This window comes from Coturnix japonica, chromosome 11 (genome assembly GCF_054131305.1).
Source record: "Coturnix japonica strain WE chromosome 11, WE-NBRP24, whole genome shotgun sequence".
Taxonomy (NCBI): Eukaryota; Metazoa; Chordata; class Aves; order Galliformes; family Phasianidae; genus Coturnix; species Coturnix japonica.
This window is the reverse complement of record NC_140673.1, coordinates 23,055,287-23,068,880: the sequence shown is the minus strand read 5'-3', so window position 1 is coordinate 23,068,880 and position 13,594 is coordinate 23,055,287. Positions and strand designations below refer to the sequence as shown.

At 44.4% G+C, this 13,594-nt stretch overlaps 1 protein-coding gene across 26 annotated transcripts in view; it reads right to left on the bottom strand.

Moving 5' to 3' along the window:
* The window catches only part of ELAVL4 (ELAV like RNA binding protein 4), a 73,382-nt gene that overhangs the window by 47,216 nt on the left and 12,572 nt on the right, over positions 1-13,594 (bottom strand). For 3 of the 26 annotated variants that reach the window (XM_032446212.2, XM_085512351.1, XM_085512359.1), the window contains exon 1: positions 10,192-10,395. The exons of 6 other annotated variants lie outside the window; for them this stretch is intronic. In XM_032446212.2, the coding sequence (XP_032302103.2) occupies positions 10,192-10,200 (9 nt within the window). In that variant the 5' untranslated portion in view covers positions 10,201-10,395. Of the gene's footprint in view, positions 1-9,473; positions 10,077-10,191; positions 10,396-12,398; positions 12,770-12,839; positions 13,131-13,594 lie in introns of those variants that run through there. 17 more of the 26 variants (XM_032446211.2, XM_085512360.1, XM_032446209.2 and 14 more) reach the window with 15 other exon arrangements.

Genomic DNA, 13,594 nt, shown 5'->3' with positions numbered 1-13,594 from the left:
CCCTCCTGGCTTTTTCAGAAATCAGGATCTACTACTTGTTCTTTCAAGATGCATATGAAGGCTGAAAGAGTCTGAAAAACAAACAATTTCAGCAGAAAGATGACATCTTTCCCTGATTGATGCTCCAAGCCAAAATCTGATGAAAGCATCTTTTTCGCAACGGATAGCATTTTATTAGACTGATGCCACAAAGGCAGGCAAGAAGTCTCCCACTAACTGCCTCATCACTCTTGAAAAGGAGACGGAGACCAGGAAAACTGTATTTAAAGATCTGCCTCTGCAGGGTGATAAAACCAAAAAACAGTGAGTGCAAGACAGACCCTGGCAAGGTTCTCAAAAGCCTGGATACAACACAGTACTAATAATACAAGAGAATGCTTGGATCAAGCAGCTGAAGCAGCTCATAAACGTAAAGGAAACATAACCTAAAAATACAAATATCAAACATTTAGTTTTTGTATTAAGAATATCTTTCCATGGTTTTAGTAACTTTCTAAACTCTACTCTTAGCTCAGTTTTGTTTCCTAATCACTGCCTGCTTTACTGACTACATTACTTCATTATATATTACTACTTTACGTTAGAGTTCCATTACTGATGTGAGAATACCTGAGTCCCACCGTGTAGTTATACAGATCTCCACAGGTATATATACTAAGGCAATAAGAAGACAGCTGCAAGTCTTCATCTGCTGTAGACCTGCCACAATTCCTCCCTTCTCTTTAAAGAATACCTAGAATTATTTGAAACCCACGAATTTAGGTAGTGAGAGCTACACTACAAGCCATACTGTAAAACTGCTACAGGATTGAGACAGACAAAACCTGAAGTCCACTTACCAGCAATTAAAGCAAAGGCAGATCAGAGCAGCCACTCCCTGGAGCCCCGGGACATCCAACCCCCCACCTCTGTTTTTACAACCTTAGTTTTAGAAGCAAAAACTATGACTTTCAAAAGCCTCCAAGTGATTTAAGGTTCATTAACGTCCACTGCAATAAGATTTCAGCTCCTAAGCCATTTGTTCTTTCTTTAGAAAATGCTGCCTGCATGTTTTTCAGGCAAACAAAGATTATGCAGAAATTCATAGCTTAAACACACACTACAACCAACCTATTTCAGGCTCTGTCCTCAAAAGGACCTTAATGAAGACACACTGGCAACTGCAACTTGGGAGCACTAATCAACCTGCATACATCTTGACTGCTGGCAGTAACATCTCTACTGATACTACTGCCCACAAGGTCGAGACACGTACCCTATGACTGGATGTGGGGAACAGTGGAATTTCCATTTCCCTCATTGCACACGTTAGCTTACTGCTAACCACTACTTACAGAGTAACAGCACTTCTCCCTGTCCAGTCTTCAACTGAATTAGACTAGTAACAAACAAAAATCTACAGCTTTTCTGTAATTAACCTCTAATTCCACTGCCCTGTAACACACCATTATTACTTACAAGAATAATATTTTCACACACACACACAAAGAAAAAGGATTCCTGCTTCTGCAAGGTGCTATGGTAGAAAATGTTAAAGTGAATTACCCAGGAGTGATATGCGTAAGATAGCAATGGGCACAAAAAGAACATTTAGGTTGAGGATTTGAAAAACTCCTGGTGGTAAGTGATAAGAATTGACCTTCCAGGATACTGACAGAGCTGCCTACTCTGATGCTATCACAAGTAAAGCATCTACAAAACAGCTGAAACAAAGTAAAACACTGTATGGGACAAGTATCCCAATAAAATATAAAGATCTCATGCAGGAAAAAAATCTACACTGAGATCAAAGACCATTATTCACAGATTAATAGCATGATATTCAGTCTACAAAGGACAAAATACCAAGATGTGTGTGTCTGTAACAGGTCTGGCTGAAAGATCCTACCAGCTTATCCCTAGCAAACTCTAATGGCGTCTATAGTAAGAAAGGGAAACAAACCCCAGGCCAAACCAAACATCTTCCTTATGATAATTACTAGGATGCTTCCTGAAGTTCCTAAATAAACTCATTAACTAAATTCTTATTCAAATAAAAGAACATACCCCGAACATTCAAATATCTTTTGAAACTCCTCCTAAGATAAAGGAATGAGACTGTGGATGAAGTAGCCCTGGTTAAAATACAATTAACACTCCTGCCAGGTGCAGATGCATAAAGACAACAGGTCCCAGCCCACCTGCAGAGCCCCACCTCGAACCCCATACACTGTGTTTTGCTTAGATGACAATAGGCAGCCATTAAGAAAGGAGAAGCATTAGCAATTATTAGGCAGAACTGTCCTAAAAACACAAACACAGACAAACAGCTTACACACCTACTTAAGAAAAGAAACAATGCTAATACCTTTTCTGTTGAATAGTCTTGTTGTACAATGCTCAGCAGTCTAGACTCAAAGTTTCTTGAGAGCTGGATCCAGTGCATCAGCGTTTCACCTCAAACAAGAACTCTTAGCATTGTCTTGAGGTGACCTTGGGTCATTACTAAAGCTAAAAAAGTCCTCTAAGCATCTCTGGTTGCTGGGGCATTCAGCCTAGTCACTCTGGGGTGGGAACATCTTCCTGCAGCAGCCACCAGGACCACATGCAGCTGTAAAGCTCCTTGATAGCCAAAGATCATCACACAAATGCTTGGTTTTTTTTTGTAAGTAGCAAGGACTAATCATGGAAATTAAACTCAGTTTCTATCCCAGCGAGCATCTACATTTATGAACACTTCTTTCAGTAGCTGAGTAATGACAAGCAGAGACAATAAAAAAAAGAGTCTAAAAATACACTACTCTTTTTCCTGGATTAGTGTGTCTACAGTTAAATATAAACTGTGCTCTATAAATTATCAAACACAATGTCAAATTCTGAAGTGTACTCCGGAATCTCTCACAGAGCACACGAAACAGAAAATGATAATTTTGTCCCGGCCCACTTAGCCTAGAGAACAATATACCACCATGCTGGATCGCCGAGGCCCTTCCATCCCTGGTCACATGGAAAATGGCCACAATCACCACAGCAGTTGCATACTCCATTTATCTTTTTTTTAGGGCCCTCTGCATCAAGCAAAGAGATTAATTCCCTGAACAGCTGCTCTTACAGGAAGGAAATCAAACTGCAATATTGCCACAGAATAGCTGGCACATGCATATTAGGAAGAATTTCCAGCGTTCACGCTTTCTGCTAAAAATCAACTTCCCCCTACTCATCTACTGCCAGTAACTTCATTTGGAACAAAGATACGCAGCGAACACTATTAGAACTATTTTTATTTAAGGAATACTTGTTTACATGCATTATTACTTCTACAGCGTTGTGACGGTGCCTTCTGCTCTGCAGAAACAAAAAGGACAAGTGCGCCCACAAGCCTCAGCCTCCTTTAGAAGCACAGGGTAGAAGGAAGCTGCTGGCCACAGTCGGAATAGCAAGGTCTACCAGCAGAAGGTGAATTCAAGGACAGCAATCAGAGCTGCACTTCTTGTTGAGTATGTCCAAATCTCTGATTCCAAATGAACGTATTAACACCTCACCACCAAATAGTGGCTTAAACATGAGTTAATCTGTACTGTCTAACATTGGACAAGGGGAGGCCACATACCAGCTCCACAAAGCTGAGGAAGGGCCTGACCTCCTCCCCATGTACCAGCATCTGACCCACACCCCAAAAAGCTTCTAATATTTTCCCAATTCACCATAAACTCTCACAACCAAACTACCATAAACAGGTCAACTCCCACACATCATAACGAACCTTTAGAATTGAACCGACCTACACTGAACAAAAGCCCCCTAAGCCAAGTCCTCCAATAACGCTTACCCTAATGATAACAGCTCTCAAATCACAAAAACCAATTTTCCCCTCTAACAGCAGTAGAACGAAGCAGACTTACGGCAACTGTACTCATCTGCCCCACAAGAGATAACGTGACAGTCAGCTCCTGGAATTCCACATTCTCAGTGGGCCACTGCACACAACATTACGGGATGAGTCAGATCCATCTTAAATTATAAATTGTGAGTATTGTTGTCTTCGCCAGTTTTCAAGTACGCGATAATGAAAAATTCATAAGGGGAGGAAAGAAAAAAAGGACAAGCTTCCTTCATCCCTCATGTACCTACAAAAGCTTTTAAGCAGCACTCAACCAGGGAGTGAATACAGGGAAGCCATCAGCTCCTCCAACCAGGTTCGCACGCAATCATAAGCAATGCACAGGCCCAAGAGCAGCGCGGTGACCTTGATCTTTTCTCCAACTACGTGTGGAGGGTCAGATGGGACCACATCCTCACCAACCATCTATGGGGAAGCAATAACTAAAAGGGAGACAGCTCAATGGCCACCTGACAGCTCTGCAAACACCCCAGTCTGAAGCAACTCCAAAGAGCTTCTCTACTGCAAGGGCTCCAGACGTACCAGTGCCCTCTGCCAGCACTAGAAGTCACCAACACAGACAGAAACACATTAACGCAGGGAACATTCCTGAACCATCAAATTAGAGAGCAATTTTCATTTGCATCTGTTCTGAAACAGATTATTGCACTGCACCTCCATGGCTTCTGGAAGCTCCAAAGTCAAATACTCTACAGCCCCAATCCTGAAAAACACTGGTGCACGATCTCACACTGGGGGAAACACACCAGCTGTAAGATATGAGATACTTCATAGCAATAAAATTGAATTCAGTATTAAAAAAATAATAAATGAATGTAGGGAAAATTATTTGAGATTTCAAGGATGCATAAATCCCCATCACAACAGCATCGCTGACGCAACTGCATGAGCCCTAGCAACAAAAGCTTACTACAGAATCTTATATACATCACAACTCTAAGTACCAAAGCCAGGCTTGTCTTTCATCATGTAACTAACCCATTTCCAGAAAGGACACAAGATCTACTTTTTAGTTTGTTTTTAAATACTTTCTAACTTGAAATAAGCCTTTATTTCTTGACTTTTACAGATTTTCTTCCTTGACGAGAGAATCATCAAATACGATGCAATCAAAGGTAGAACAATAAGTAAAGTAGAACAATAAGTAAAAGATGCTCAGCCCCCTCCTCTACATTACAGGGCCCTAAAGAAGCAATAATTCATTAGGTGACCCAGTATGATTAGGCAAAACACTATCACTGCCAAATATAAAGGTAACACTGGTGTTATTGAGCCCACTCTTCATTTACGCAAGCAGTGTAACTGCTACAAATAAACAATATTAGGTAGTAGAAAAAATTAAATGCATTCTTACTGTATCTCATCTGAAAGCACCTGATTTCTAACAAACGTTCCACCACATTGTGTACTGTCAGAATACTCAAATAAATAAACAAGCAATAAGTCTCATCTTCACTGCCCCAAGCTATCACCCCAAACTGGTTATAATTAAAGGCATGAACAAAATAAGTAACAAACCTGCAAAGTCAAGGCTCTGAGAAATTAATGGGCACCACAGCACTGCACCAGCTCAGATCTATCATTCATCACCTCCCCAGCTAGAACAGCGCAGCTTCACGCATTTGTGCCTCCTTCTCTCCAAGCTTCTCCTTCCTTTTCTACACAGTTAATTTTAGACAATTACTGCCTCTGACACACTGAAACCTTCTCTCTCCTTTCTTCTTATTGTCTATCTTGTGACCTACAAAAGCCCCCATACCTGAAATATTCTGGTATTTTAGAAAGATGGATCATTTGAAGAAGGAAAAAAGAGCAAGCAAGGAAATTCATTTCAACACCCACTTCTCCAACATCTTCATTTGACAGTATCTCAAACATTTCAACACGCTCAAATGTTACGTCCAAATCAACGTTAAACACCGATTGTCCTACAACTAAACCTATTTTACTTATTAAACTGTGAACATTACCTTCCTCTTTCCTTTTCTAAAGACTTCCGCAAAAACATGTCCTGCTTGCGGAGCTACTTGGAAGTCCTATGCTTTTAATAACCAGATGTATGCACAGACAACTCAGAGAGCATTACCTTACAGAGACACCCTTTCCATTTCCATCCCAATCCCAGCAATTCCTTTAGCATCCGTTCAAATTGCAAAGACACACATGCTTGAACACACGTAAAACACATGCATGCTCATCTCTTCTTCCATCCTGCCCAGAAAAAAGAGAAAGGAGGAGAGAATTGCAATGGGGGAAGGGTGCCTTTCCAGAGATAAGCATATCTTGCAAAATCTGGCCTATCATTAACATGGGCACCATGGTTTTGATCATCGCCTCACTTGCAAAGAAAACTTTGTGCCCACTTCTCCCCCAAAAAGCCAATGACATTGAAAAAAATACTGCATTGCAGTATTTGCCAGTGCATCCAAGTGTATCCAGTCAGCTGTCCCACCGACAAACAAATGTACGTTTTAATGTGTCCAGGCATGTAAATTAGTTGTCTAGCAGACACAGATTGCCAAAACAGACGAGTAGATTTGTCAAGTTATCTGTATCTCTCCCACTATACCATCCTCTGCCACTGCCCATTTCTTGCCTGGAGAGCCTGCTGACATACTGTGAAAGTGCAAGTTCCTAAAGACACCAAATTCCCCTGCCAGGATGTGGGATGGAATCAGACTTCATTTCTCCCGAAAAACCTCAGGGAGCAGAGAGGCTGTAGGTTACGCACCACCAATACAACAATTGCATGCAGAAGATAACCCGCTTTTAATTAATACCCTCACAGCATTTCAAGTAGGAAGGTTGGCGAAAAAGTCACCGTAACCTAAAAGATGTTTCCAAAAATTAATATACGCAAGATTAACGCAACCAGATTTTCTTTCAATGGAGTCAAAATATTTATCAGGAGCAAATAAAGATGAGGAAGGCTATTCCAAACCCATTCAAGTGGGATTTTTAAGTACACCCCTTCTAATTCATCGTAACCATCCTTTGTCACAACAGCTCGGGCTCACTTTGAGAGCTCAAAAAAGGAAAAATTAATGAAGAAGAAAGCAGAGGAGGCAAGCCAGACAACAGCAGAGACATCCCTGTGCCTAACATGGGAACTTGATTAGTGAAGTACACGGAGATGGGATTTTAAACTGATGGGCAGGATTCGCACAGCATCAAAACCTACTTCTGAATTTCATCCTTTCTTGGTGTTCACCAAGACAGCTGTGGTTTGCTTTAAAAAAATACGCCTAAACACAGCTGCAATTTCTCCACCTTTTTATTTAAACAGAAAGGGGTTTTATGTTTTCACCTAATTCCAAGCAATCTAACTATTAATTTCCCTAACCTCATGGCTATTTTCCTATATGAAGATGTACAGCGTGATCCCTTACATGCAGAAAGAACGCCACTATGTGCAGGCTGTACTCATTAATATCATCTTAAAACAAAGAAAAGAGGAAGACTGAGGCAGAACACGTGCGCCATAAGACAAGGGCTACATTTTTAAATCTTTGTAGAAATAACCAAAGTGAACAAAAAAAAGAAATGAACATGTAAGTGCTAGCTGATGACTCTTAAACAATGCAGCTGTGTATAATAAAGGCACCCTTATTTATTGGCTTGACTAAGTTAACAGATTCAGAACACAGCATCTCTGTTTCAGATGGAAGAAACATCATTTCACTCGCACATACAATGTTAATGCTGGTCAGAACACATCTCTGCTCACAGACAGGCTGTAAAATACACAATTTTACACATGCACACACACACCCTCAAGATTTCTTCCCCTTTACAATGTAAAGCAGCGCAGCTTTCAGAGGGCCATTCAGCCACTTCTTTACAGAAAGGACTGCAGCAGAAGCAGTACTAAAAACAAAGCAAATCAGAAGGGGGATTTAAATTCTTTTTATTCCTACAGAAACCGAGCGCCGATGTCCCTGCTCTGATTTGCATTTGAAGCAATTGTTCACGAGAGAAAGGAAGAAAGTAGAAAATCATCTGAAAAAACGAAGGCAGAAAGAAAGGCGTGTTCTTTATCCGCGCTCCGCTCCTCTTGTGCCTCCTGATGTGTGATAGATGAGCACGTTCTGGGCAACCACATTTCTCTATCTTTTACACTACCGTCTATCGCTCGGCAGCCCGTTTAACGCTCCAGCACCGACAGCCTCGCTTAAAGACGCACTTCGCTATTGCACATTGTTTGCCACCACAATGAGAGCCCATCACCACCAGCACAATATTCAGTTCACAAAGTAAAGTTGCCACGCGCTGCCTGCCATTGGAAGCGGCACCGCTAGAGCAGATGGAGAATAGACGGTGGCTAAAGGTGGGGCTGGAGACGGAGAGGAAAATAATCCCATTATTTGCGTAAATCCTGCTCAGCGCATAAACTGTAGGATCTGGTGAACTCCCCTGAACTGATTATCCTGCCATAGAACCATCTGATTTTGTAAAAATACCAATATCACTTAACACAAAATCACCGCTTAGGGTAAATTCATTCTACCTACTGTTCTCATAGGGACATTTGCTGGAAAATTCTAAGAAATGATTTGCAGAAGCTATCAGCTGTGGGAGTTCACTATTATACCTCTGTCAACTTCATTCAATATAATTTACATTTTTTTTTTAATACTGCCTCGCAGGATTCCTTGCCATTTTCTGCACGTACAATTTCACAGCAGGGAGGGGGAGAAAAAAAAAAGAGGGGGGGGTAGGGGGTGGGGGGGGAAGATAACCCTCTTTTGCAAAGGAAAAAGAACAGATGCTTAAAAACAGATTTCTAGAAATCACTGTAAGCCTGAGCCAGAAATGTAATTAACACCTATTTATAAAGAATAATTAAAGTTGTGACTGCCACAAAGAATAGCGCAGATAATCGAGGTAGCCCCTGCTTTTTTCTTTTTTTTTTTTTAGATTTTTTTTTTTCCCTTACACTGTTTGCAGTATTCCCACATGATTGCCACCTGCTCCCCCACTCAGCTTCCCCTCTGCTCGTTTCCCCGGCAACCTTTCATTGGCTTTTCCTCCCAGCTATCGCTTTCAGTTCGGCTGCTCAGTCTAATCTTATTTGTTTTACACCCATCAAAACAAGCAGGCAGACAAAGGCAATCCTGTAAGAAAGGGAAAAGACCGACGCTTTGTTTCCCCGGCCGCTCTCCGTGGCGGCGGCGAGGGGACCGGGCGGGGGGTTCATTGTGCGCGGCCCCCCGCCCCCGGGATGCGATCGTGCCATTTTGCACAAGGCGAGCACAAAAGGGGGAGAGCGCGGCTCGGGTCCCTCGGCTGCCAGTGCGGGCTAAAAATAGAATTACTATCCGCGCACAGAAATATGGCTTTTCCCTTCTCCTCGGTATGGAGGAAGAAGAAGGGAAAAAAAAAAAAAATATATATATATATATAAAAAGATGCACAAAGCGCACAGCCCGCAGCCCCGCACTACCTGACTCCCCACGCTCGGCCCCACGCGGGGCCACCCGCACCCCCCGCGTTGCTCCCGGCCCGACGCGGCGCTGCCCATCGCGGTGGCGGCTCCCGAACAAAGAGCCCCGCGCGGTGCGGTGCGGCGGGGCGAGGCGCCGAGCTCACTTACCATCTTCAGGCCATTCCACTCCATCTGGGATCGCCAAGATGGACCCTCAGAGCCCCTCACCGAGTCGGAAGCAAAGAGAGCGTTATGTAAAAGCTGACATTCCTTCTTACAGCGCGGCTGCCCAGCGATGCAACAAAATCGACATAGACTAGGCGCTGCAACACACACAGCCTCCTCCTCTTTTTATGAGGTCATGACAGGAAACTCTTTGAAATACAATATGCAGCATTTACCGAAGCTCATATAAATCACTCGCTTTTAAAATTACCATACCTATTGCGCAGTCCACCAAAAGAAAATTACCAATCTCGAGGCTTTTTTTTTTTTGTCCTCCCCTCTCCTCCCCCCCCCTCCTTTTTCCCCCCACCCCCCCTCGAGGATTTCGCATCTCCGAACGCCGCCGTGCACGCACCCCCCGCTCGCACAAAGCCACGCACCGCCCGGCATCAGCGCTGCTCTCCGCTCCGAGCGCACCGCCGCCACCTCGCAACCACAGTACATCCTTTATTAAAGGACGCGCAGACATTAAATATGAAAGGGAGGGAGGGAGAGAGAGAGAGAGAGGGAAGAGAGAGGGAGAGATCATGGACAAGCACAGCAAGCCACCCCCGTGTGAGACAGGCGGAGAGCGATGCACGTTTGGGGAAATCTATGTCAGCCTCTACGTCTACCTCTACAGACACCCGCTGCGACCGAGCTTAAATCTACCAATACCTACCATAACCATTCTTAATGGCAAATATTGGGTCTTGAAAGGCTTCAACTCTTCTACAGACTGGCTAAGGTTTTCGGGGACCTGACTTTTATTGGTATTTGTTAAGATCCACCAAGCACAGTGTGGGCAGCGGGCGCTGTGGGCGCGGGGCGGGCGGTGTAGCCGCGCTGCCCGCTCGCTGCTGGCGCTGCCGCTGCTGGCGCTGCTGCCGCCGGCCCCGCGCCGCGCCCATTTATGGCCCCATCTGTCAGCGGCGAACGCGCGCTCATTGGCCGCCGCCGCGCGGGGAGGCGTCGCGACATCAGGTGCTATTGAAATGAGCCGCCGCCAGATTGACGGTGTTAATGAGCCGCTGACCTCCGCCCGCAGCGGCACCGGGCGGGGTTCCGAACCGCGCCGCTCGTTAAGGCCCAGCGCGGCCCCTCACCGCCTCGACTCGGCCCTCTCAGCACCGCCGCCCGGAGGGGAGCCGGGCTCGAGGCCTGCTGCCCCCTGCGCCCCAACGGCCGCACCGCAACGCCCCTCCATGGGGCTGGGGGCGGCCCGGCGCTCGGCCGGCATTGTGCTGAGCGGAGCGTGCCCGAGTTCACCGTGAGCGCAAACACACGCGGCCTCCGCTGACGGAACAGCCGCCCCACGCAGCGCATCTACCGCCCCGAGAGCGGCGGGTTAGTGACAGCTGTCACACAGCAGCGCATTCCTATCCCATATTCTGAGATCCCCATTCCATATTCTGAGATCCCTATCCCATATTCTGAGATCCCCATTCCATATTCCTGAGATCCCCATTCCACATCCTGAGATCCCTTGCTCGCAGGTTGGCCGAGCCAGCACAGCATCCTTTCATCACAGCTGACCTGGAGTTGGCGTTCACCCCCACTAAAGCGCAAAGCTCCACACGCACGCAGGGATCGCCTCATTCCACCATTCCTGGCAGTAAAGATGGTCCCTCATAGTTCAGTACTAACGGAGCGCTCCTAAACCTGGGGTGAAAGCGGAGCAGTGGGTGAGCACCACACTAAGAACACACAGAGCTGCTTCTGAGCAGGAAGGGCAGCTCTGAACGAACCACTACACACACCTCTGAAAACACCCAGCTGGACAGACACCGCTCTACAAGTTACGCTTTATTTCTCAGTCTCAATGTGCCCCCTCGGAGCTGCTCAGCTCAGAGCCGACATGCCGTACACCTCACATTGAACACAGTCGTACACACGCTCACCAAACACATGAATACAATGTATGAAATACAGTCAGATTACAAAGCCCAGCTCCAAACCGACCCAGCACAGAGAAAACCGCATGAACGAGACATCACACAGCATGGCTGTGGAATGAGTACTGAATTCAATTAAAATAGGAACAATGTAAGGATGCTGCGGAGGGTTTCTCTCCCCATACATCTTTTTGAGCACATTTCTAGCTTGGTAAAAACTAGCAGAGATTAAAGTCACGCAGAAGACCCGTTTCCCAACTCAAATATAGAGGTGACCCACTCAAACACACCGGCATCACAGAGCTACAGAGCCGCTTTATTACCATACATTCACGTGCAAATATACACCGAATACTGAAGTTAAATTTGTAATGCAAATTTTTTTACTTAAGGTCTCTTCTGGGTTAATAACAATTAGAGAAGAAAACCCAGAAATTATTTTTTCATGTCTTTTCCAAGTTGAGCTCACTTGGTTGCTATAAACTGGTTTCTGCATATCACACGATTCAGCCATTTTTCTGAAGCAATAATTGAACACTGCTCCGCTAACAAAATAAATCAACTCTTTCGTTTCTCTATAAATCCAGGTGCTCCGCACACCGACCGCGTTCCCCACAAACACCCCCCCCCACACACAGGCTTTCTGAGGAGCACTAAAACAAACGCTCAACCGTCCTCAGAGGCCTCCCCTCCGTAAAGACAAAGGCAGAATCCTATTGTTGGAAAAGAAAAGTCAACCTTATTCTCTCGTCTTTCCAATAGTACCATTTATCTCTCAGGGTAAGCGCCTGGCCACGGCATCACAGTTGTGGCACATTCGTAAAGCATCAAATTCTCAATACAGCCCCTCCAGAATCCACCAGCAAGCATATTTTTAATGCAGTCTTCCATCCCCACAAAATAGAAACTTGTCTTAAACAGCTTATCCAATATCAAAATGAAATCACAGGGTTGTTTCCCAGCCCCCCCACCCCCCCCTCCTCCCTCTCCTTACCATAAATGAGCAGTTTCTTGACTCATTAATGACAGTTTCCCTTAAAAGAAGTGATCTCATATCACTGAGCCCCTCTCCACCACGCATACATCCCAAAGGTTGCGGGTATCTTAGCATCAGTAGCCGCTAGCAAGCTCTCTCATACAGAGCCCAGATGGACTATACCAGAAGCCAATTCAGCGTTAATAACTACCTACTCTGTGCAGTTTAGAAGCCTTACGTGGCATAATGTCCTAGGCAACAGCAGCCGATTGAAACCGCAAATAAAAGACAACCCAATTCTCCAAAAGCATCGAAAGGAAAGGAAAAAAAAAATCATAATAAATCAAAGAACGATTTTTTTAATCTCTTACTTTCAGAAGATTAATCTGAAGCCTTCATAAACATAGGAAAAAAAGGAGAAAAAACAGATGCTGCCCAGAAAAAGTGACAAAATATTACCTCATTATTTAACAAAGCAGCATTAAGCGTCCTGCTGATTTCAAACATCTTGCCACAGATTTTGGTTAAGAGAAACAGAAAGAATCCTTTGCAAGCCCTCTGTCTGCAAAGGGTTCTTCAATTTTCTTGCGCACAACAGAATAGTCAATATGTTATTTCCCTAGAGTTCGCACATTAAAACATCTAGTCAGTGAGCTGAATTTTCCCCCTTATCACACAGTAGACTCCTGTTATATGTACTGCTCTCTTTGCAAGATTAGCCTGCCCCAAACATGGCTGTTGTTTAAACTATTCTTTAAAGTAACAGTTCACTCCATAACCACCAGGTGGGCAGTGTACACAAATTCAAGTAACCATCTTAAACATTTCTTCTTGGAATCGCTTTAGGTTGTGATACAGCAGAACCCACACCCCTACACTTATCAAGCAGGAGGAGGAAAAAAGCATGTATATGATTTAAATACATACGTATGGTTTGCACTGTTCTGTGCACTTCCCTCTCAAGGAGGGCAAATAATTTAAAAAACCCAAAACTTTCACCATTATTTTTTTAAAGGGAACTTAAAATTTACACAGGACCATTTCATTCAGCAAATAAAGGGACTGAATGGTTACACCCAGTCAGTTCAGAGAACAAAATGTAATTAGAACGGAAAACGCACCCATTGACATGGTCTGTACTGCGGAACAAAATTAGCATCAAGCTCAGCGTGACAGTGCGTAAGGAAAACACAACATCCAGCACGTAAATAATT